Source organism: Centroberyx affinis, unplaced genomic scaffold (assembly GCF_046629955.1).
Source record: "Centroberyx affinis isolate AG114_WGS23_722 - 3 ecotype Tasmania unplaced genomic scaffold, CSIRO-AGI_Caff_v1 ptg002745l_1, whole genome shotgun sequence".
In the NCBI taxonomy this organism is placed as follows: Eukaryota; Metazoa; Chordata; class Actinopteri; order Beryciformes; family Berycidae; genus Centroberyx; species Centroberyx affinis.
The window spans coordinates 195,111-219,781 of NW_027280909.1; the positions used below are offsets into that span (position 1 = coordinate 195,111).

At 42.1% G+C, this 24,671-nt stretch overlaps 2 protein-coding genes across 3 annotated transcripts; both read left to right on the forward strand.

The window, feature by feature from the left end:
• The first annotated feature begins 1,151 nt into the window (after positions 1–1,151).
• Positions 1,152–13,699, forward strand: rfng (RFNG O-fucosylpeptide 3-beta-N-acetylglucosaminyltransferase). Its single transcript, XM_071535634.1, has 9 exons — positions 1,152–1,492; positions 3,626–4,210; positions 10,373–10,421; positions 10,981–11,083; positions 11,196–11,349; positions 12,249–12,334; positions 12,485–12,650; positions 12,945–13,030; positions 13,393–13,699. The coding sequence occupies exons 2-9, from the start codon at positions 3,719–3,721 to the stop codon at positions 13,466–13,468; spliced, it is 1,212 nt and encodes a 403-aa protein (XP_071391735.1). The 5' UTR covers positions 1,152–1,492; positions 3,626–3,718; the 3' UTR covers positions 13,469–13,699.
• A 4,872-nt stretch (positions 13,700–18,571) lies between these two features.
• dcxr (dicarbonyl/L-xylulose reductase) lies at positions 18,572–23,355 on the forward strand. 2 transcript variants are annotated; one of them, XM_071535636.1, is made up of 9 exons: positions 18,572–18,618; positions 18,874–18,951; positions 19,290–19,387; positions 20,656–20,810; positions 20,944–20,986; positions 21,200–21,299; positions 21,668–21,732; positions 22,396–22,513; positions 23,097–23,355. In XM_071535636.1, the coding sequence occupies exons 2-9, from the start codon at positions 18,900–18,902 to the stop codon at positions 23,198–23,200; spliced, it is 735 nt and encodes a 244-aa protein (XP_071391737.1). In that variant the 5' UTR covers positions 18,572–18,618; positions 18,874–18,899; the 3' UTR covers positions 23,201–23,355. The 2 variants fall into 2 exon arrangements, with proteins under 2 accessions (XP_071391737.1, XP_071391736.1); XM_071535635.1 differs by lacking the exon at positions 18,572–18,618 and having other exon boundaries at positions 18,804–18,951.
• Positions 23,356–24,671: the final 1,316 nt, after the last annotated feature.

Consider the following 24,671-nt stretch of genomic DNA (forward strand, 5'->3'; position numbering starts at 1 on the left):
TATCTTCATTCTGCTGCTGCAGCATATAAAATAGCTCTAAAAACAGAAGCCACCCAACATTATTTTGTTCCATTCTTCTATTAGTTCAGACCAAATGTTTGAATGCAGAAGTCGTAAGTAAATAAGCTCAAAGTTGATGTCGATGTTGTAAATGTTCAATGAATGTTATGATGAAATATTGTATCAAAATCAAAAACATTGCACTGTGCATTGGACAGCTATAAAATATATGTACTTCTTTTGCACAGATTTGTCATTGAGGTAGAAGACAATTTTTATTTTTATTATTGTAATTAGTAGGCCTAGTTTTATTTAAGCAGCTTGTTCATAGAGTAGATTGTATTGACATATCAAATAGCAAATCCACACGGTAAAAAGCATGGTAATGGTGAGGTATTATCACATCAGGCAGAGGGCGCTCAACTGAATTGTAAGAGGTCGGTTTTGGGAAACAAACCATAATCACAGAATAGGGAAAGGGAGGGAGAGATACGTCAAGCAAGCAAGAGTTAGCCAGCGTAGGACAGGAAAGTAGACGATTTAGCCTTCAGAATAAAAGCGTAAAATTTGTCACTTCTAAAAAAAAAAAATTTGGGGGTGCACAGGACAACAAAAATCATATCAAAATACTGAATAGAAAAAGATTAAATAAGGGTTCTTTGTCTGACTTGACAAAAGGTACAGGAGGAACAAACGTCACTAAGCCTACTATCGGTTAAAATGTACTTTTTATCCCTCCAGTTTGTCTGGTGTATGTTTGTTAGTATGTCTTTTACTATATTTTTTTTGTTGTATAAGTATGGCTTCTTGCATGGGCTATATAGTTAGATGCTTGTTAGCTTGTTAGATTGTGATATCACCAAATGATCATCTTAGAGGGAACATTAGTGCTGAATGCTCCCAATTTTGTAGATTGTAGAGAATTTTTGGTTATATGTGGCCTCCCTCCAAATAGATTTCTGGCAATGTTTCTTGATCTTTTCTCTCCATTATAATGCAAAAAATTTGGACTCACCAAGGCCACACCTGTATAGGCCCATGCAACATTCGCTTCAATAAGACTTTTATTTTGAAATATACGTCCGGGAGTGCTATTTTATTCTTCTGGCTAGCTTGACACTGCTTGTTACTGCTGAGTTAAAGTGTTTTGTAGACTATTTGGATAACGTTACAAGCGGACGGGCTGCAATGGAAATAAAGTCGTGTTTGTATTATTTTTCTCTTAACGACTTTCTTAACGTCAGACGAGACTGATAATCTGAGAGAGGAAGAGAAGAGGAACTGTAAGCACCGCTGGAGGTTTAAAGTCACGAAGGAACAAAAAAAGAAAGACAACGAGTCGACCAGAGGACCCAGCTCTGTCTTTCTCTCCGGTTTAAACTGCGAACTGTTTGCTTTCAGCACAATTTGAAGGCTTCCTCGCCGTTTCCCGACGGAGTTAAAAGCATGATACTGGAAAAAAGACGGCAAATTTGTGCTCTGTTGTTTCATGGTAAGTTCACGCTGCAGTGTAGCCCCGATACGAGCAGGTCTCTCTTCATAGTTGCGACGCCACGCCAAAGTTCATTTAAAGCTCTGACAATTTAGCGTGGTCTTGGTTATCGGCCGAGGTTCACATCTGGTAGAACATCACTTAAAACATTTTACGAATTGTTAGGAGCCACCGTTAAATTCGGCGTACTCATAAGTCACCACGCAGCACGCATTTCAATAAAATGTCAACATTTATAACTTCACATGCTCACAATCTTCTTCCACCAACATAGCCGAGGAGAACGGTAGCGAGCAGTGCGAGCCAATTATAAAAGTTGAAATTTTACTGTAATAAGAGCTGCTTGGTCAATTATGTGTATGCCGAATTTAACAGTATTTCCCAATGATTCGTATACGGTCTTGAGTCGTGTTTTAAGGGGCATATACCGTTGCCGATAACCATGGCCACATTAAACTACCAGATTGGTTAATGGAGTTCGGTGCATATTTACGACACCTATCAGTGCTAGCTATAATAGCGTTAGAATTTCAGGCATTCCAACCAACAACTAACGACGGAATTTTCTAGAAAGATTACCATCTCATGTCAACATAGGAATAAACAATTTATCTCAGTAGAAGCAGGTTGAACAGGCCAATGCAGGGAAATGGGTCTTTCGAATGACATTTAAATAGGCCTTTTAACTGTGATGGAGATTGCACCTGTTTGTTGATTTTACTGTAAATGAATGCCTGTCTACGTAGAATTCGTGATATGCAATTTTTACTGGGAAACCCTCAACCTTTCTTTCCTTCATAGTCTTGGTGGAGATTATGCCCTGCAGTCTCTCCAATGCATGAACTTGGGTCAACTCAACAATGGGATTTTTCTCTAGAACAGTGGTTCTCAACGTGGGGTCCGGGGACCACCAGGGGTCCTTGAAGGGGGTTCCAGGGGGTCCCCAGCAAATTGGTGAACTGTTAAACTTCACCATTATTTCATTTACAAGAAGTTAACACAATTAGAGAATGTTTTGATCATAGTTTCACTGTTATCTCTCTACCTACAGTACAGATAGTCACAGAATTCTGGACAAAATCATATCTAACAAAAAAAACATATTCTCAGATTTAGGTTCAAGAGACAAAATCTCATCAAATGGGGGTCCGTGGCTCTAATGTGGACTGAATTAGGGTCCTTGATATGAAAAAGGTTGAGAATCACTGGCTTAAAATATGTCTGAACCTAAATATAGGGATTCCGTTTCATCCTCGTTTGCTTCTTATTAGCACAGATGAATAATGATGATGATACTTTATTGCTCCTTATATGAAAATCCTCTTTTCTCAAAATCTCATGAAATGGGGGTCCATGGCCTTAATACTAAATTAGGGGTCCTTGATATGAAAAAGGTTGAGAATCACTGAGCTAAAGTGTCGCTGCTCTCCTGAAAATAGCAGCAAACAGGAAATTGGCTCCACTCTCTGGCAAATTGCAAAGGCTATGACTGATGACCTGCCAAGAGCAGACAAGTTTAAAGCGGATACGTGAGCAGAAGTCGGTGCTGGTTATTAGAAGTCTAGTATCTGCTGAGTTATATGCCGACGATGGGGCTGAGTGGGACTGCTGCCTGCTTTTTTGGAAATAGAGAGGGCGCTTGTGTGGGGGACAGAAACCTCTATCACAACCAGATGTTGGAGAGGCTTTATTTTTTGTGGGCCATAGGCAAGTGGGTCCCAGAGGGGGGTCCACGAGGGCGTTTGAGGGGGGTCCTCAGAAAAAGCAAGAGCCGTAATTTGACTGCTATTTCATTCGCCAGAAGTTGGCACAGTATGAAAATGTATGAGTTAGGCTAGTATTCTGATTAAAGGTTTCACTCTCTCCACAGCAGGGGCAGTTATGCGGTTCTAAATTAAAGGGACCTTTATTGGCTTTATGGTCTGGGTTCGAACCCGGCCTGGGACCTTTGTCGCATGTCATCCCCCTCTCTCTCCCAGTCTTTCCAATCTGTCTCTACTTTGTACTACCTAATAAAAGGCGAAAATGCCCCAAAAAATATAACTTCAATGTAAAAAGTTCAATGAAAAAGTTTGAAAAAAGCGGCATCGTGAGAACATGCTCTAACTATCCTGTTGAATCTATTTTCTGTAGGTTCCCAAGTGATGTCATAAGGATGGGACACGGCGGCGTGGGAAGTGAAGCCAGCCCTGGAGGCTGACGAGACCCGTCTACCGGCCAATCAGGATGCACATAGCCTCGGTGGGCGTCAGCAAGCTCTGCTTCCTGTGTTCCCTCGCGTTCTGCGGCCTCCTGCTGCTGCTCATCCCTGCCTTCCAGCCCCCGTCCCGCCTGGGGGACCTGCCTCAGCCCCGACCCCACGCCAGGCCCGCGCGGGCCGGCGGGGGCTCGGCCAACACCCTGCGCCGCCCTGGGGCTCCGGCGGTGTCCGTCCATGCTGGGGAAACGGCACTGGCCACGTGGCTGAACGGGAGCACCACAGAGACTGAAGTTACTAGGAGCGGCGACCAGGGTCCCGGGAGGGGGACGGACTCCCGCAAAAGCCCGGAAGGAGGCGCTCTCCCCGGGGGGGGGAAGGGCGGTGGACTTGCAGGGTCCAGGTCCCGGGACCCTTTGGAGCTGAAGGACATTTTTATTGCGGTGAAGACTACCAGGAAGTACCACAAGTCCAGGCTGGAGCTGCTGTTTCAGACCTGGGTGTCCCGAGCCAAAGAACAGGTAAGGAGAGATTCGAGAGATTTGGTGTTACGGATGGAGTTGGTTCAGTTGCAGAAGGTTCCCGTGTCCATAATCAGCCACTCTTTGCTGTAAACCACGATATTTAAGTATGGATCAGATTGGAAGATTCTGCTGCCAATTTCAGACCATTTATTTCTTCTGTGGCTTTTAGCATGTCAAGATTTTCCATATCTGTAGGCCTTCAAAGTAGCCGTAACAGACTTGAGAGAAAGGGAAACATCAGCCTCAGATACAACACTTTGGCCAAGGACGCTACACCCTTGACCAACGTAATTTCATAGTTTTGACCTTGCAGAATAGGCCACTGCAATACATTTGAATTACATCTATGTAAGGTTGAGTTCAGTGGTCTTGGTCCCTGTTCACCCATCAACTTATGACCAATAGAGCCTTTGCAGTTGCATCAGAAATCTCCTATCAGCCACGCCTGGTGCCATGATGGAATTGGCTGTGCACAAATGTCTTGATATATAACAGCAAAGCTAGAAAAGAAGGATAAAGATTGTGAGAAAGATTGGTGTGGGTGGAGGTCAATTCGATATTGCTTTAAGTAAAAGTGAACAGCGTGATAAGGGGGATTTGTTTCCGACACACGGTACATCCACCTGAAATCTCTCTATAGTTTATATGCTGGGATCAGTGAAGATCTCAGCTCCACACTTACAGCGGGGCATAACATTCGGACCACATCTTTAAAAAAAAAAAAAAAAACATAACCAGCTTTCATATAAACACATTCCTCCACCATGTACTGGCTCCTGTGGTGACAGTGTGAGGAGAAATGCAGCAGCAACAGGGCTTCAAGACCTTTTAGAGTCCATCATGTTTGGTTTGGACTCAACGGCTCATACAGCTACATTAATGCCAACAAAGTTAGCTCATGTCTGCCTAAGCTCTGTTGGTGTCTTTGGTTGTTTGTATCGGTTTTTCTTTAGGGTGTTGCCTTATCTCCGTCAGAGATTCCTCACTAATGCGGTTAGGGTTTGTCCTTGTTGACAGTCAGTGGAGCCACCAAGACGTTTATAGGAGAATAAATCTAGATTTCACAGCTCATCTCGCATCTAGCCATCCTCTAGATGGCTGGGGTGTGTTTTTGTGTGTGTATTTCTGTGTGTTACACTGTTCAAAATCCGTTCTATGTCTCTCCTTAACTCTTCTACCATTACTATTCTACTACTATTTTCCCCTGCATATTAAGGGCACTTAAGGCCGTGACCTTTGACCTCCGGACTATCAGTTGTCTGTAATGTTGGTGATATAGGTCAGTGATTCTCAACCTTTTTCATATCAAGGACCCCTAATTTAGTCCACATTAGGGCCACGGACCTCTGTTTGATGAGATTTTGTCTCTCGGACCCAAATCTGAGAATATTTTTTTATTGTCAGATATGACTATGTATAGAATTCCATGACTATCCTACTGTAGGTAGAGAGATAACAGTGAAACTATGATCAAAATACTCATTCTAAAATGACAAAATAATGAAGTTTAACAATTCATCAATTTGCTGGGGACCCCCTGGAATGCCCTCAAGGACCCCTGGTGGTCCCCGGACCCCACGTTGAGAACCACTGATATAGTGTGTGTGTGGGGACCCCTGGCCTGGGCCTCTGGGGAGGAAGTTCCACAGCAACCCGAGACTGGGAGACACATGTGCTAAAACACTCTGCTGTGTTTGCTCTCTCACTGCAGGAATCTCTGCCCCCACCCCACCAACCACCATACACACACACACACACACACACACACACACACACACACACACACACCATCCCTCAGCAGAGCTACCCTCCGACTGCCACCACAGATGTCAGGGTGCAGAGAGCTGCGGTGAATGCAGAATGGAAGGGGTTGAGGGTGTTAGCGATGGGAGCAATGGGTGGGGGCTGGATAGGGTGGTGGGTGCTGGTCAGGGGGGAAGTGGGTGGGGAGGGAGGACAGCAGCCAAACACATAGACATAGATAATTGGGTTTCCATCTGGGTATTTTTCTGTGGATTATGAAGTGTCACATTAGAAAGGCTGAATAGAAAGTGAAAATTTCACGATAATTTCATCCAATATTACAAATTTCTTCCAATATTACAAAAAGTTATTTGCCTGTAAGTAGCAATGGAAATTCTTTGGTCATATGGCGCAGTGACATTTGCAGCCAATGATGGAAACATAGCTATTTGATTTTTAATTAAATTTCAAAGGTACCCTTAACAGTTGGATGAAAAATGTAGCTTATGAATGTTAAAATCAGCGCAATTAAGTTTAAAATCTATGATATTTTTAATATCTTTGTTGTGTATAAAAATACAGAACTTTCCTGCACATAACTACTAAAAACTAATAAAAAAAAATAATAGAATATAGTGTGTCTAGAGTTTGGAATACAGAAGCAAATGCTAATTTAGGCTTGGACTAACTCATTGTTGCACAGCTATATTTTCCAATGCCAAGACATTCAGCCGTGCAACATGACGTGGCCTGTTTTCATGCCTGTTGATTTTCAACACGCCTGACACCTTCACACCACTCAGGAGTCAACTCCTCTCCAAGGGAGGCTGTAGTAAACCCCCCCGTCCCAAATACCATGTGCGAAGTTTAAAGTAGCCAAGATGGAAAGCGCTATGACTAGTTCTGTTTTGGGAGCCATTAAAAGCTATTAGAAGTAAGTCCTCCTGTCAGACAAAGAGCCACAGTGTTCAGGGAAGGAGATCTAACAGGAGAAACACTCCAGCCCCACTTTGCCCCAGCAACTTCGTAGCCGGAGAGTATGAAGAAGCCCAACCAGTTCCGTTTGTGGATCCAGTACCAAGAGCCTGTCTGTACTGGTTCTAACAAGAGGCCTGTTGAGAAAGTGTTTGGTTGCTCTGTGTTAAGTGTCGACATTAAGAAACCATTTACTCCCAAACGTGGAGAAGCCATTACTGGCCTGTTGGCCAGGTTATTTCAGTGCTCTCAGGTCAATAAAGTCTAGCCACTCAAGTTTATGAGTGCCTGTAAAAATAAAAGTGCCTCTTACCAATTTGTATTTAATATAGACGTGTCAGTCTGACAGTTCGGTAGTGCAGGTGGCACATTCAGTAGTTATCTTCACAAAGGGAGACAGACGGTAGTTATTTACTAGAAGTCCAAGGTCAGGTGAAATTGGGCCTTCGAACGTCTGGCTCATTTGATGGTGTGTGAAGTTTAAAGCATGCCCGCTGGGTTTATTCGGCCTTGGTAAAACTTTGAAGAGCCCGGGGATGCGTGTCTTTGCCCGGTACAGTCTGAATGCCGGTTCTGTGCAGGGCTAACCTTAAGTCATGAAGAAAACCATGCCGGGAGCCTCTGAGTCACGACGTAGCTCTTAATGTGGAAACTATTCCTAGAATCCCTCTCTGTCCATATGCAGGCCTGTGGAAAATGACCTCAGTAACCTCAGAGGCCCTATACTAAATAAACCGAAAGGGAGATGATGTGGACTTCCTTTGTTTATAAAACTGATACGATGATATATATCTCTGACTAATGCATTCAGATAGGACCGTCCAAGTGTTGCACTGCCTGTCGGAATTGGTCAGAGCCAGGTTGATGTAATGTGGTTGGAATGAAATCGCTGTAAAACCCCCCCCCCGGAGTTCCAGATTGAGGGCAGTTGGCGCTACTCCGCTGGCAAGGACAATGATTTATGGCAAAGACGGACGTTTGGACATTTCTGGCCGCTCTGTTTGGATGGCGGCCCGGCTGACACGACTCGACTCCGTTCGTGAGCGCGCGTACATGTTTTTGTTGGCATTCTTACGTTCCGTCCAGCCTCGGCCCTGTTTGCCTCTGTCAGCTTGGCAGGCAGTGTGCGTACAAGATGTGCAGACGCTAGGGTTGAGCCGATATGTTCTTTTGAAGGCCAATATTTGATTTTTTTTACCATATATGACAAAAGAAAAAGGATTGAGTGGTGGAAAAGCCTCTGAAACAGCATTTAGACCATCATGGGACACTAAAACTCTCCACTGAAACCCAGACTGAATAGGTTTAAGTGGGTCAGCAGCATCCTTAAGGCAGAGTGAGGCAGGTTTCACTGTAGGTTTTACAGGCTGAAGCTGTTGAGTGAAAGGGAGGAACCTCCAGGACCTTTGTCACATGTCATCCCCCTCTCTCTCTCTCTCTCTCCCAAAAAATAATCAGTAGAACATTGGCCCAGTATATTGTAAAACCGATATATCGATCTAAACCTAGTGGTGCCTGCGGTGCCTGGCAGAGACGACTGCAGAGAGACGTCTGCCAGCACACATGCAGAGGGGGAAGAGACGGCATGCCATCGGCCACGAGTGTGTCGGCCAAACGGGGAGAGAGGCAGGAAGGCAAAGAAAGAAAGACGGAGCGGACGAGAGGAATTGAGAGTCGGGGATGGAGCGGATGAAGAGAGACGGGGAAAACCACTGGGGCAGACGAGTATGGAGAGATTTTGAAAGGAGAGATGAATGAGTGGCATGAGATTGGCAACGATTATGGTACTCGATCACAAAGGCCGGTTTTAAATACTTTGAACTTAGATTTTAAACTTGGTAAGTTTGTAGTTGCTAGTTTCTGGTACTGTGCAGTGTTATATAAATGGAACAGACTGCAAACCCAACCACCCATCCGTCTAGTTTCTGGCAGCTTGTCCAGGTCAGGGTTGCAGTGGCAACAGGTCAAGCAGACCAATCCAGACATCCTTTTCCCCAGCAACTTTCTCTAGCTCTTCTCCCAGGCATGCTGGGAGATGTAGTCTCTCCAGAGTGTCCTGGGTATGCCCCGGTTGGTTGTGCCCGGTTATAGAGGGCTTTCGGGTGATATAATACACCCTCTGGCAGCCATATTGGAGGTCCTCAGCTCTTGGGCAACAGTGGCTATGAAGAGTTGGTTGTGTTTCTAAACTACAACTTTATGGAATGCCATTTAAGTCGATATTAAATAAATAAATATGCCTATGAAATAAATAAATATTGCTATGAAATAAATCCTGAAATAAATAATTGAGACAATAAGTATATAAATACATGTAAATATAAATATATAAATCAGTCAATATAGTTCAATAAATAAATAAATAGGTTTTTGTTTCAAAATGATGTTGACTATATAATGACTATAAAATGACTATATAAATTTACATTTATTTATATATTTATATATTTATTGCCTCATTTATTTATTTCAGGATTTATTTCATAGGCATATTTATTTATTTCATAGGCATATTTATTTATTTATTTATTTATTTAATATCGACTTAAATGGCATTACATACGACTCGGTCGTCTCAAGAGAATTTAATAGGCGTGGGCCATTTTTGTATGTGCTGTTTTGATTGGGAACTGGTCATTTTGCCACTGACAGGACATGACAATGTTAGCGTGTTAGCTAGCTAACCATGGTATCTGGTCGGTTAACCATCACTGTCTTTCTTGTAATCACGCGATTTGCGCACTAGCTAACTTATCTAGTATAAGCTAGACTTTTTTTATAGGAACAAGGCTTCAAAACAGCTATATAAGCACAACAAAACCAATGGTTATCATTTTATTTGATTTCGAAGGTCTCTAACCCTAACCCTAACCCTAACCCAAGAACTGGGGAACATAGGACCCTGGGAACATAGGACCCTGGGAACATAGGAATGACTCCAATGGGACAGGTCACCCTTTTCCAGGAGAGAAACATGGTCTCAGATGGTCAAGATTGAGATGCTTTTTTTTCTTTCTTTCTTTTCAAGAGAGACCTGAGGACAAGAGCATTCATAAAATTAAAATCCAATATACAGTTCAGTCACACATTCTAGCAGTCAAGGGACATAAATAATAAGAAGAAATTGTACATCTTATTGCTTAAAAATCATTGAGGGAGAACATGTTTTCTACTGGTGCTCTCACTCTATTTCTCTCTTCCATTCTATCTGTTTCTCATTCACTGCCTCTAGTTGTGTGTGTGTTTGTGCCTCATTTTCATTGTTTCCCCCCCCTCTCTCCCTCTTGCTCTTACAAACTCTGCACACATTTACTCACATCGTCTTGGAAAACAATGGAACAATTCATCTTGCCTTTGCGGGGGGGTGAGTGTGTGTGTGTGTATGCGTGTGTGTGTGCTAGCACACTAGCAGTGTTAACAGTATCTCTTTGTCTGTTCTAGACTTACATATTCACTGATGGTGAGGACAAGGAGCTGCGGAGGAAAGCAGGTAAGAAGAAGTCGGAAACGTGAATACAAGCAGGCCTGGAAAGTTCTCATAGGAAAAATTAATAAAAGTCAAAATGTGGCCTCATTCTTTTGCGTTGCCACATACTAGATTAGATGAAACATTAATAATCCTTGTGGGGAAATTGGTTTGTTGTGGCAGCAAAGAATGGGATACAGATAAGAAAAAGACAAATAGAGAGTACTGAGGATAATACAAGAAGTAATTACACCAAGCAAGCATATTCAGAATAATGCAGCAAGTAAATATATAGATTAATAATAATATATAGATTTATAGGTTGAAGTGGATGCATTGTAAATATTTACAGATGATAACATAACAGAAATATTTGCAGAACAAGCAGATGTACATTATAAACTATAAGGCAGATGGAAGTAGCATATGTTTAGAAAAATGGTAAATACAGTATGTCCAGAGCTGGCATATGTGCACTGTCAGCTATCACCTTATAAAATATATATATAGAGGTTATATACACACATAGACATGAGTCTGGATATGTAAATGAAGTGATGTAACTGTCCTGTCTCGTTCCCAGGCGCCAACATCATCAACACTAACTGCTCAGCGGCTCACACGCGCCAGGCTCTCTGCTGCAAGATGTCGGTGGAGTACGACAAGTTCATCGAATCTCAGAAGAAGTGAGTATCCCCCTCTCTCTCTCTCTCTCTCTCTCTCTCTCTCTCTCTCTTCCTCACACCCGTAGGCTCCCATGTGGTAAATGCAAAACTGACCTGTCTGTCCGTGCCTCAGGTGGTTCTGCCACATGGACGACGACAACTACGTGATCCTGCCCAGCCTGCTGCGGCTGCTGGCCTCCTACCACCACAGCCAGGACGTGTACCTGGGCCGGCCCAGTCTGGACCACCCCATAGAGGCCGCCGAGAGGGTCAAGAGCGACGGATCGGTCGGTCACCTTAACGCCTTATTCGTCTGTCTGTCCCCCCGCAGTTCCTCTCCTTCATTTTTATGTTTTCGCGTTGTCCGTCCGTACGTACGTACGTCCGTCCCATTCTCGTGAACGCGATATCTCAGGAACGCCTTGAGGGATTTTCTTCAAATTTGGCACAAATGTCCACTTGGACTCAAGGATGAACTGATTAGATTTTGGTGGTCAAAGGTCAAGGTCACCATGACCTCACAAAAGACGCTTTTGGCCATAACTCAAGAATTCATAAGCTAACTAGAAGGGCACTCGGAGAGCGCAGACCTCCACCGAGGTTCGTGCTATTATTGCTTGTTCGTGAGTCGGATCCGGATCCGCTCCAAAATTGAATGGGCTCTTCCTTGGCCCATGCTACACCCTTCCATGAAGTTTCATGAAAATCGGGCCAGTAGTTTTTCCGTAATCCTGCTAACAGACAGACAGACAAACAAACGTCACTGAAAACATAACCTCCTTGGCAGAGGTAATTATGACAAAATTTCACACAAATGTCTAATAGGATAAAATGATGAAGTGATGACATTTTATATACAAAAGTTCAAAGGTCAACTTCACTGTGACATCATAATGTTTTGCTTACCACTGTAGCTGAGAAAACGATCTTGGGTCATTCTACAAAAACGGTGGAAGTGCTGTCACTTACTTTTGCAGACACCAAAATCCTTTAAGTTGACCTAATAATCACATTAATTATATATGTTCAATAAATAAAGACTGTCCTTGCAATGATAAAACAAAGTTTATGGGCAGAGGCATACAACCGTGAGGCGGTTATTTCTAGTTTTCCTTTCTGTTCTTCATAGATGATACATTTTACAGATAGTCATCGGCTGATCTGCATGTTTTTTGTTTCTCCTCAGGTATCTGTGAAGTTCTGGTTCGCCACGGGCGGAGCTGGTTTCTGCATCAGCCGAGGTCTGGCGCTGAAGATGAGTCCGTGGGCCAGGTCAGTCCCGGTCTCTCCCCGTCTCGGTCCCCACAATGCTTCAAAACAAAACCGAGTTAGAAAGAACTGCTGTAAACCGACTAGGAGTGAAAACCCCCTTAGACGAGGCTTGATAGTTGAGACTGTTCTTCCTCTCTCTTCCCGCTCCAGTTTGGGGAACTTCATCAGCACGGCGGAGAAGATCCGTCTACCTGACGACTGCACCATCGGCTACATCATCGAGGCGCTGCTGGAGGTCGCCCTGACACACACACACCTCTTCCATTCCCACCTGGAGAGCCTGCAGAAGCTGCCGACCGACACGGTGCTGGAGCAGGTGTGTGTGTCAGTGTGTCATTCTGTGTTTGTCTATGTGCAGTAGTGACATACAAGCGTATTGGTTGAAAATGGTGAAATTTAAAAATGGAATATCTGGAAAAACATATTGTCTAATGGCAGCTTTGATACAGAAATGCCAGTATCGCAGTTAGCAGTATTGGCCTCCAAAAACCTATTGGTCAAACCCTATTTGACCAATTGTGTGTGTTCTTTCCTGGCTTCACTTCACATCAGTTGCTTTCTACACTGGAATGAAATTAAAGTGTGTGTGTGTGTGTGTGTTTTGCAACAGGTGACTCTGAGCTACGGAGGTTTTGAGAACAGAAGAAACGTGGTCAGCATCGGAGGAGGCTTTTCTCTGGTTGAGGACCCCTCAAGGTAAACACACATGACTACAATGCAGAAACATTAACTCTACTACACTGGTTGTCTATGAGAAGCCCTTAACCTGAATTCTATGATTCTGTTAAGACATTTTGATCAGATTCCACATAAGTATGTATGTATGTATGAATATCTTTGTATGTTTTCTGGGGGAAGCACTAAATACTTAAAAGTTGGCATGAAAATGGTCAAATTGAATGATACTCAATATCTGCAGTGTCAGTTCAAAACTATGACTATCAGCCTTCAAAAACCCATCGGTCGGACTCTAGTTAAAAATTTGCTCTTGTGAGAAAAGTTAATCTGTCAGTGACTCTCTCTCTTCCCACCCTTCCATTCCCTTCCCTATCCTCCAGGTTCAAGACAGTCCACTGCCTTCTGTACCCTGATACCGACTGGTGTCCGCGGGTGAATCCTCGCCAGAAAAACTAAAACCCACTACGAAGAAACCCACTACGCCTTTGTCCTTCAGCACTGACGCCCACTATGCCCTTATCTCACTGCTTCACTCTGCCCTGTCCAGATCAAGCTACCCTCCGGTCTGTCAACAAGCACCCTTAGCCAAAGTTCCTGAACACATCATGTGGCGGATGCAGTTATCCAAAGCGCATCAATGTAGCATGAACTAGCGCTGAACAATTAATCAAAATTTTATTACCATTTTAATTTTATACCATTTTAAATGAAATATTGTGGTGGTGCAGAGATGTCCTGGCCTACACATCATATTCTACAGACTTAAGAAAACATCTTTGTCTGTTACAGGTCAAAATAATCGCAATTAGGTATTTTTTCAAAATCGTTCAGCCCTAGCATGGACGCATAGTGGCAGTGTTAGCGGCAGGTTGGAGTTTTAGTCTACGAACATTTCTCGGTGGTGGAGCTGCTCTAGAGGCAGGAATAATCTCATTGGATGAGTTAAAGCTCAATGGGCGGAGCCAAAGAAGCACCATTATTCTGGCTAAGCAACATTGGACTGAAGCCCAGTGAAAAAGGCAAGGGGTAAGAGAGGAGGTAGCTAATATTATTAAGCCTAGCGCTCTTGCTAGTAACTTGGAAAAAAAATGCAATCTTACCATAATAAGCTATCTAGGTTAGCTAGTTAGCCTAGCTGACCTTCCAACTTCATGAATGCCGTGGGCCAGAGGTGTGACCAAGTCAACTTTGCTTGAGTCCCAAGTCAGTCGAGACTCAAGCCTTGAGGCACAAGTCTCCAGTCAAGTCCCAAGTCTAAATGGAGATTACCAAGTCAAGAGTCCAGGATCTTTTGTCAAGACTTTAGAAACCTTTTCAAGTCATCAAAGTACAAGTCAAAGTCAAGTCCCAAGTCAGGTCTCAAGTCAGAGTCCTGTGACTCGAGTCCCCACCTCTGCCATGGGCATTAAGTGAATGAAATGAAATGAATTTATTTATATTTTGTCCAGACTTCCTTCTTTGCCTTTCACGTTTGCCAGTTAGCCAACTTTCACTCTGGAAAACTGATTCTCTGGCTCCGCCCATTGAGGTTTAACTCAACCAATGAGATTGTTGTTGACTCCAGAGCAGCCCTGCCTCTTAGCAATGTTCGCACTCCAGTCTGCATGTTAGTGCCATGCTCTTCCCACTGAGCTACATAGAACCACTTGTAGGAAATGATGTGTGAATGCTTCATTTGTGGCCTGTACAGGAACTTGCTCCACTTTGCTTTATCATCCACTGCTAAAGCCGCTTCCACAGGCTGAATAGAAGCTCATCCTGAACACAGGCATTACCACTGCCACTGAGTGAGTCACTCTTAATATTTTTGAGGTTATGGACTTCCTCTGTCACCCGCCAGCCACCCTCTCTCCTTGTTTGCAGTTTGTTTCACCACTTTTTCTTCTTTTACCGTAGTCGTGTCATCCCAAAGTGTAAACTTTAACATTGAAAAGTGCATCAGTCATAGTTATGGTACGTTTAAAGAGGCTGAGCTGGATGAAATGAGATTTATTTTAGCTTTGGTCTCAGACATGAATTGATGGTTCATATGATGACTGTCTAGATTTGCGTGTCTGCGTGATTGACAGAAAGTATTGGCGTGAGGACAGTGTGTGACTGTTGCTTTCTCACGGAAATCTCTTCACTAGTGTTTGTGTGTATGCATGCGTGTGCACACAGTCTCTGTCATAATTGTGCTGACAGCTTCATATTCTTAGCCAAATTCCACTGCCGTTGAAAACTACGTCAAACAGGTCTATGTTGATGGTTTTGCACTACTTGTTTTGATCTTGTCAATTCCTATACGTTACTTTCTGTGTGTGCCATGTTACAGTGTTGGTGTAAATATGAGGGCAAAGTTCATTTTTTGTGTGTGTGTGTGTGTTACTGCCATTGCACACTCTCCTCCTCCTTGCGCAGATTGTAGTTTTAGTTCTACAAACATTTCCCGGAGGCAGAGCTTGCCTGATTAGCTAGCTCGCTCTCTGAAAAACTGTGGTTCTTTGGCCCCGCCCACTGAGGTGGAACTCTACCAATGAGCTTCCTTCTGTCTCTGGGAAATGTTCATATAGAACTCCAGTCTGTCCTTTTTGCACAGATATGGAAGCCCATTTCCGCCAGTGTGATGAAAAAAACAGTCCTGTAAGTCATTATAATGAGAAACTTTCTCAAAATAATGACTTAGTATCTCAAAATATGAGATACTAACTCATTATTTTGAGAAAGTTTCTCATTATTTTGAGATACTAACTCATTATTTTGAGAAAGTTTCTCATTATTTTGAGATACTAACTCACTATTTTGAGAAAGTTAGTATCTTAAAATATTGAGTCATTATTTTGAGATACTAAGTCATTTTGAGATACTAAGTCATTATTTTGAGAAAGTTTCTCACTATTTTGAGATACTAAGTCATTATTTTGAGATACTAAGTCATTATTTTGAGAAAGTTTCTCACTATTTTGAGATACTAAGTCATTATTTTGAGATACTAAGTCATTATTTTGAGATACTAAGTCATTATTTTGAGATACTAAGTCATTATTTTGAGAAAGTTTCTCACTATTTTGAGATACTAAGTCATTATTTTGAGATACTAAGTCATTATTTTGAGAAAGTTTCTCATTATTTTGAGATACTAAGTCATTATTTTGAGAAAGTTTGTCACTATTTTGAGATACTAAGTCATTATTTTGAGATACTAAGTCATTATTTTGAGATACTAAATCATTATTTTGAGATACTAAGTCATTATTTTGAGAAAGTTTCTCATTATTTTGAGATACTAACTCACTATTTTGAGAAAGTTAGTATCTTAAAATATTGAGTCATTATTTTGAGATACTAAGTCATTTTGAGATACTAAGTCATTATTTTGAGAGTTTCTCATTATTTTGAGATACTAAGTCATTATTTTGAGAGTTTCTCATTATTTTGAGATACTAAGTCATTATTTTGAGATACTAAGTCATTATTTTGAGAAAGTTTCTCATTATTTTGAGATACTAAGTCATTATTTTGAGATACTAAGTCATTATTTTGAGATACTAAGTCATTATTTTGAGAAAGTTTCTCATTATTTTGAGATACTAAGTCATTATTTTGAGATACTAAATCATTATTTTGAGAAAGTTTCTCACTATTTTGAGATACTAAGTCATTATTTTGAGATACTAAGTCATTATTTTGAGAAAGTTTCTCATTATTTTGAGAAAGTTTCTCACTATTTTGAGATACTAAGTCAAAATATTGAGAAAGTTTCTCATTATTTTGAGATACTAACTCATTTTGAGAAAGTTTCTCATTATTTTAAGATACTATCTCATTTTGAGATACTAAGGCATTATTTTGAGAAAGTTTCTCATTATAATGACTTAACAGGACCGTTTCTTTTTCATCACACTGGCAGCAATGGGCTTCCATACACAGAAGACTAGAATCCAAAATCCAGAGCATGTATCCCACTGCAGGTCAGTGGATGAAATGGAGCGAGAGGTATTCTCCTGTGTTTTTTTTTTTTTTTGTATACCTTTTTACCACTGATGTATTATTTTGTTGTTTATTTTGTTGTTTCGATAAGAATAAAACCTTCCTGTGTTATCACGTTTTTTTGTTATGCTTGATTGAATATCTGAACATTTCCAAATGATGATACAAACACCAACACAACTAAGTTGCATAGAACTGAAGTTACATTCTAGTTGCACCATCTGAAGCCAATACTTTGCCTCTCGATTTTACTGCAGTGAAGGCACAGTAAATGACATCAGCTGTAATTGGAACAAAATGCCTGTCAGATTTATAGGATCCTGTCTGGCACATCCTCCTGGAGAGTGTCTGTAATCAATTTAAGCTCGATTAGACGGGCGGATAAACTCTCTCTCGAGGTAAAAGCTCGGATGCATGAGTGATATAACGCTACAGAGGGGGGAGTGACTGTGGATTTAGTGCCGAGGGACTGTCAGGGTTCAGCACCTCCTGGGTGGATGTGGATGATGAAGAGGGTTCGGCAAGGGTGGGGGTGTGCGTGTGTGTGTGTGTGTGTGTGTGGGAGGGGTGGGGGTGAGGGGCAGACAGCAGAATAACAGGTTTTCACAGTTCCTATATGAATAGTCTTAAAGTAGATTCCTAAAATCAAAGGTTTCCTGTTCACAACAATTGATTATAATCTTATGAGAAGAATTTGAGTTTATAAATTAAGATGTTTACTGATAAGCTATATAAAAATAGCTGTTGTTGATATTTGGGCCCATATGCAACATGTTATATATGTTATGTATTGGCATAAACTTAAACCACATGTATAAAAAGCTTGTATTTTAACCATATAGGTACAATAAATGGAGGAAAATATCAATATTAGCCTACAAAAATGGCCTTTTTCATATACATGGCACTGAAATTTGACATTGGGTTTCCTGTACTGCTAAATGTATTTTCCCCCAGGACATATTATGTAAGACTGTTTTGAATTTGAACCCGTTAGTCATAAATACATGTATTTACATGTTGAAACAGCTTGCCAGGATCTAAATATATTTGCTTGTATTTTGGAATATATGTCAGACTATGTGGTCTACATCAGTGGTTCTCAACGTGGGGTCCGGGGACCACCAGAGGTCCTTGAGGGGCTTCCAGGGGGTCCCCAGCAAAGTGATGAATTGTTAAACTTCATTATTTTGTCATATTAGAATGACTATTTTGATCATAGTTTCACTGTGTTATCTCTCTACAGTACAGATAGTCATGGAATTCTGAACAAAATCATATCTGACAATAAAAAATATTCTCAGATTTGGGTGCGAGAGACAAACTCTCATCAGATGGGGGTCCATGGCCCTAATGTGACTAAATTAGGGATCCTTGATATGAAAAAGGTTGAGAATCACTGGTCTATATGACCATATATGTCCATATATAATTTATTAAATAGATGCATAGATCTCTATGGTGAATTTGCCTTGTTCACAGGCTGGAGGCCAACCTGGAAGAGAAGCATCTTTTGCCCATTAACTTTTGGTGGAACTTTAAACTTTGAGCCCTGCAAAAAAAACAAAAAAAAAACACGTTAGCTTCCTGCAGCCTGCAAGACTGACCTGTCAGCACTGCAGAACTGCACACAACCGGTAAGCCAACAATCCCGTAACACACTGTAAACTGTAATCTATAACCATAATTTAGAATCTATGAAGCGGTTGTTATTTATTTGGATGCGGGCGAGCTATCGGCGGCTTGATAAGAAGGAATTGGGAAAGGAGTAGGAAGTTGTTAGCTGGGTGTTAGTAGCTGTTTGCTCCGATCTATCAGTCATGCCGATAGAATACTTGGACTATTCACTTTAACATTCACGTGCAACCAAATGTATTGCATGTGAATCTACAGTGTATCTTGGTGGATCCGACGAGCCATGGAGATTTCATTCGCAGGCAAACGAGCCCTGGTCACTGGAGCAGGAAAAGGTAAAGGAAACACACACAAACACACACTCTCTCTCCCCATGTTTTCAATGGGTACAGTGACACCAGCAGGTCGCTTCGAAAAGCACAATAAAAACTCCTGTCTCTCCAGTTTATTTAATAGGATTAGCAAGTTTTCACGAGTCTGCCTGTTGCAATGCGGTGAGAAAATGAAGAAGCTTTCGGTCGTGTCACAGTGTCGTAAACCCTAAGACATGTCAGGAATGTGTGCGTGTGTGTGTGTGTGTGTGTGTGAGTGTCAGGCCGCGGTGTCACACAAGGCAGCTCGAGCCCCGCATAAATAATAAGCCTTTGTGTTTATGGATGTTTTCCGACCGCAGGGATCGGCAGGGCCACGGCGCTCGCTCTGGCGCGCGGCGGGTCAACGGTCACGGCGGTCACGCGCACGCGGGCCGACCTGGACAGTCTGGTGCTGGAGGTACACCCCCCCACACACACACACACAAAAACACCCCCCCCAAATCTGAGGGGCCCCTCTCCCCGACCTGTGACCCCCCCTCACCCCTCCACCCTCCTCTGTTCTATCTCCTCCATTGTGCCCCCATTCCATCTCTCCGCTCATTATCATCGGAGGCGCACGCTCTCCACTTTGCTCCGCTCTCTACCCCCGCTGCTCTTTTCATCTCTTCCGCCCATTGTCTCTCCTCCTCTCTTTCCTCCTCCTCTCTTCATCGCGGGACAGGGAGGATGAGCGGTTCCCCCTCTGGGCGATTCGTTCTGGCGTCTGGTGTAGCTTTGCCTACGGTACACACTCATTAATAAGACGTAGAAACATGAACCCTACATTCACTTAGAGTTGAACGAGGCAGCTTCACACGTTGGCGGCCCCTAGTGGCAGCGTGAGGTAACTGCCTTTAAATGCCTGTTATTAATAATTGGATTTTGGTCAGTCACAGTGGTGGAAAGTAACTAAGTACATTTACTCAAGTACTGTACTTAAGTACAATTTTGAGGTACTTGTACTTTACTTGAGTATTTCCATTTTATGCTACTTTGTACTTGTCCACTACATTTTAGAGGGAAAATATTGTACTTTTTACTCCATTACATTTATTTCACAGCTATAGTTACTAGTTACTTGTCAGATCAATATTTTATATTTAAAACATTTGATCATCTTTATAAAATAACTATAAAATAGCATTGTTATAGATTAGACTACCCAAAAGTAAAGCTAAATTGTTAAGATTAGCTTCACGTTGACAACTTTAAAATGCTGCTTACATGTACATGTATGTCAATAAATCAGTATTAATATTCCAATAACTTATGAAAAATATAACTCTAAATGGGGACAGTTTGCATAATGAGTACGTTTACTTTGATACTCTAAGTACATTTTGCTGCCAATACTTATGTACTTTTACTTAAGTAAGATTTTGAATGCAGGACTTTTACTTGTAATGGAGTATCTTTACATTGTTGTATTGCTACTTTTACTTAAGTAAAAGATCTCAGTACTTCTTCCACCACTGGCCAGTCAGCATGGACCAAGTCTCATATGATGGATATGATGCAGTTTGATTGATTACATGCATGAATATGTACTATTCTTATTATTATTGGGTTATTCCCCTGGGATTCAATGGAGAGTTTTAGTGTCCCATGATGGTCTAAATGCTGCTTCAGAGGCACTAACTATCAACTATTGGCTGATCCCTGGTCTCGTGCGGCTGGTTCCTGCAGTGTCCCTCCATCACCCCGGTGTGTGTGGACCTGGCGGACTGGGGGGCCACAGCGGCGGCCCTGCGGGACATCGGCCCCGTCGACCTGCTGGTGAACAACGCCGCCTGCGCCTCGCTGCAGCCCTTTCTGGAGGTCACGCCCGACCAGTTCGACCAGTAAGATGAGATGAGATGAAATTTAAATGTTAACACAACCCACAATTTCACACACATATTCCTGGAATATACAGAAATATGTCCAGATCAGACTGTTTAAAGATTCTATTTTAAAGGTCTGTGTCATCTCCAGGTCTTTCAACGTCAATGTGAAAGCCGTGCTCCATGTTTCTCAGGTAAAACGATGGGTCTTTAAAGGAATAATCCACCCAAAAACACTTCAACACTGTTAAAAAACAACAGCTATTGGTGATGCACCTTCTATATGTGGGTCGTGGGTCGTTTGGTGTATTTTTCCTCTTAAGTCTAACAGCATTAGTTTAAATGCAGATGTCTGGTTAACCAACCCATGTCAGTTTAATCAAACACACACGTCTCTCTCTGTCTAGATAGTGGCTCGGGGGATGAAGGCCAGAGGAACAGGAGGCTCCATAGTCAACATCTCCAGCCAGGCGTCTCAGTGCGCCTTCAGAGACCATACCGTCTACTGTGAGTGACAGGGCCGGTGTTGCGACAAAATGTGTTTCCCTTAAAAAAAATGGTTTCCCCTGGCGGTGTGTCTTTGCCTCAACTTCACGCCAGGGAAGAAATAAACAAAATAATTTAAATATTTCAATACATACATTTGTCTACTTTTGTCTACTCATTTATTAACTATAATTTTCATTGTGCAGTGGGAAAACAACACACACTGAGGACAAGACAAGGACACACCAACAGGGAAACACATTTTCTGGGGATACACATTTTGGCACAACACTTGACTTGACAAGGCTATTCTCAACCCTTTCTAACCCTCTGTTCATTTTTGTTCCATCCCTCTCTTCTATACGTTTTCTCTCTGTGTCACTCTGAAGGTGCCACTAAAGGAGCCCTGGACATGTTGACCAAAGTGATGGCTCTGGAGCTGGGACCCCATCAGGTACCAGACCCACACTGCCAGCCAGAGTGGCTAATGTGGGCCATATTTAGGCTAAATTACACTGAGTGTACATATAGGAGAGGCAACACAGGCAGACAAATAGTGTTAGAACTACTACTATTACTATTAATACTAACTACCACTATTAGTACTACCTCTACTACCACTACTGCTATTACTACTACTACTACTACTACTACTACTGCTATTACTACTGCTATACTGCTACTACTACTGCTATTACTACTACTGCTTCTACTACTACTACTACTGCTATTACTACTACTGCTTCTACTACTACTACTACTACTGCTACTACTGCTGTTACTACTGCTATTACTGCTACTACTACTACCATTATTATTACAACCATTACTAGCCCTGCAATTACTACTACTACTGCTACTAGTGCTACTACTACTACTGCTACTTTGAATAATAATAAATATAATGATAATAATAATGATACAGCCATGTTAAGTTACCTGCAGAATATTATTGCATTCATTGCTTACTCCCGTGTATTAATTGCTGCTCTACTTTAAAAATATGAAAGTTCTGGAATGGGTCTGAAGCCCTCCAATATATGGTGCTTTCACTGATGGAATATTTGCATTGTTTTTACTGACTGTCACTGACGTCCCGGTGTTGTGTGCCGGTCAGATCCGGGTGAACAGCGTGAACCCCACAGTGGTGATGACCGACATGGGCCGAGTGGGCTGGAGCGACCCTGACAAGGCCAAGACCATGACCTCCCGCATCCCCCTGGGCCGCTTCGCAGGTCACACACAGCACATTTTATATATATATATATATACATACAATGCATTTTCACTTCTCATGCACTTGCAGCTTTTTGGCTTTGGAGGGTACTGTACGGAAGAGTATTAGGGCCATTGTAGGTGACTTTATTTTTTTTACTGCAGCCGGGGGGAGGGGGGTAATTTTCAGAGAAAAAAGTCAGAGATTAAAGTCAGAAATTTGTTTTTGAGTTTTTTCTCACAATTTTCTGACTTTAATCTCAGAATTTCTGAGGTTTTTTTTCTCTGAAATTTCTGTCTTTAATCTCCGAAATTTCTTTAATCTCCCAAATTTCTGACTTTAATCTCCCAAATTTCAGAGTTTTTTCTCAGAATATTCCCCCCCCCCCTGCCCCCGGCTGTGGTAAAAAAAAGAAATCCCCTACAATGACCCTAATACTCTTCCGTAGCACTGTCACATCTCTATTGCCGCAAGAACACACTTCTCTATACAATAAGACAAATGCGAGATACACACAATTACTTTGTAAATTTGTCAGCATGAGCCTTCACTGAGATTGTGTATGTGTGTGTGTGTGTGTGTGTGCGTGTGTCCCTGTGCAGAGGTGGAGGACGTGGTGAACAGTGTTTTATTCCTGCTGAGTGACAAGAGCAACATGACCAACGGAGTCACTCTGCCTGTGGATGGGGGCTTCCTGGCCTGCTGACCCCAACCTATCTTTCTCCTCATTGGCTGACCAAGAAAAGAAACACTTCCTGCTTCATAGCCTCACTGTAGTATTATACAGATACAGGTTCATTTTATTCACTGATTAAACTCATCCAGTGCACGACTGACTTTGTGCTTCCCGGTGTGTAAAATAAAGGCAGTCACGACAGAAAGCAAAGTGCCTTACATATACATTTGTATTTAGTATACAAAAATTGAAATATTTCACCACACAGACGTGAAGTCATAAAAAATAAGACAAACAATTGGAACAAGTATACAAGTCATCTTACATTACATACGTACATGGCCAATGCATTTCATCATACAACCTCTCCTAAGAATTACAGTGGGTCAAATAACCAGATAATTTCCATGCAATAGTAGATTTGTATTTTTTGCTGCAGTTTCTCAGCTACATTTTCGACACCCTAGGCAGGACCAGACACGACATTATTCAACCACACAGTTTGCTATGCCAACCAAAGACAGCGTGACAGGCGGGGCGGCAGTGCTGCGTCTCGCCGGGCGAGGGAGACAGACACACTGGAGTCCCGCGACCATACAGAAATGCATTTCATAAAGGTGCAACCCGCACTGTTTGCCACGGCCGACAAACTACACAAAGATTGGCCCCTTTATTGTACATTGTTTTGCGACACTTCTAACTTCAATGTGAGCGACTAGAATCCTTTTTAGTTTGAGTTGTTTTCGAGTTTCAAGAGCTAAATATTCAGGTACATGTAGATAGATATTCATAACGCATTCCTTCTCTAAGGGTTATTCTGTACATCACTAGACTCGTCATCGATATCCCTTTTTACTTTTTTCTTCCTTTATGCCGACAGTTTGTTGAAAAGTCTTGTGTATTACTACAATACAATATGAAATAGTACCAAAAAACTTGACACTAAAAAATTTGCTCAAAACAATACTGTCTTTTACACACTAACCCAAGCTCGCTCTCTCACCAATACCAACCATGTGCTCATCCACACGCACGCACACACACACACACACACAAGCTTGCACGTTCACATGCACGCTTGCGACACACTCTCACACACACACACACACACACACTGAACATATTTAAGATCTAAACAATGGGATAAATTAAGACAGAGAATATTATTAAGACCCATGCAAGCTCCTCCGCCCCAGAGGCAGAACTCAGGCAGCAAGGTTGTACAGCCCCCATGTTTGGCATGCTTGTCTGTCACATGTTCACAGAGTTAGATGAAGTTACCCATAGACACTTGACTAGGATCGGACGTTTGCCTCAATCTCCGCAAAGAACACAACCAATATGGTCTTCGCAAAATTTGCGGAACAAGCGTTAACTCTAAACCGCAGATTACGCGTTGTGGACAGGAATAATGTGAAGATTACATTCCTCCACCATGAAAGGAGTATGTGACAATAACGCAAATTGGACATTTTCACATTTGTCATGTGAAAAGGTTAGC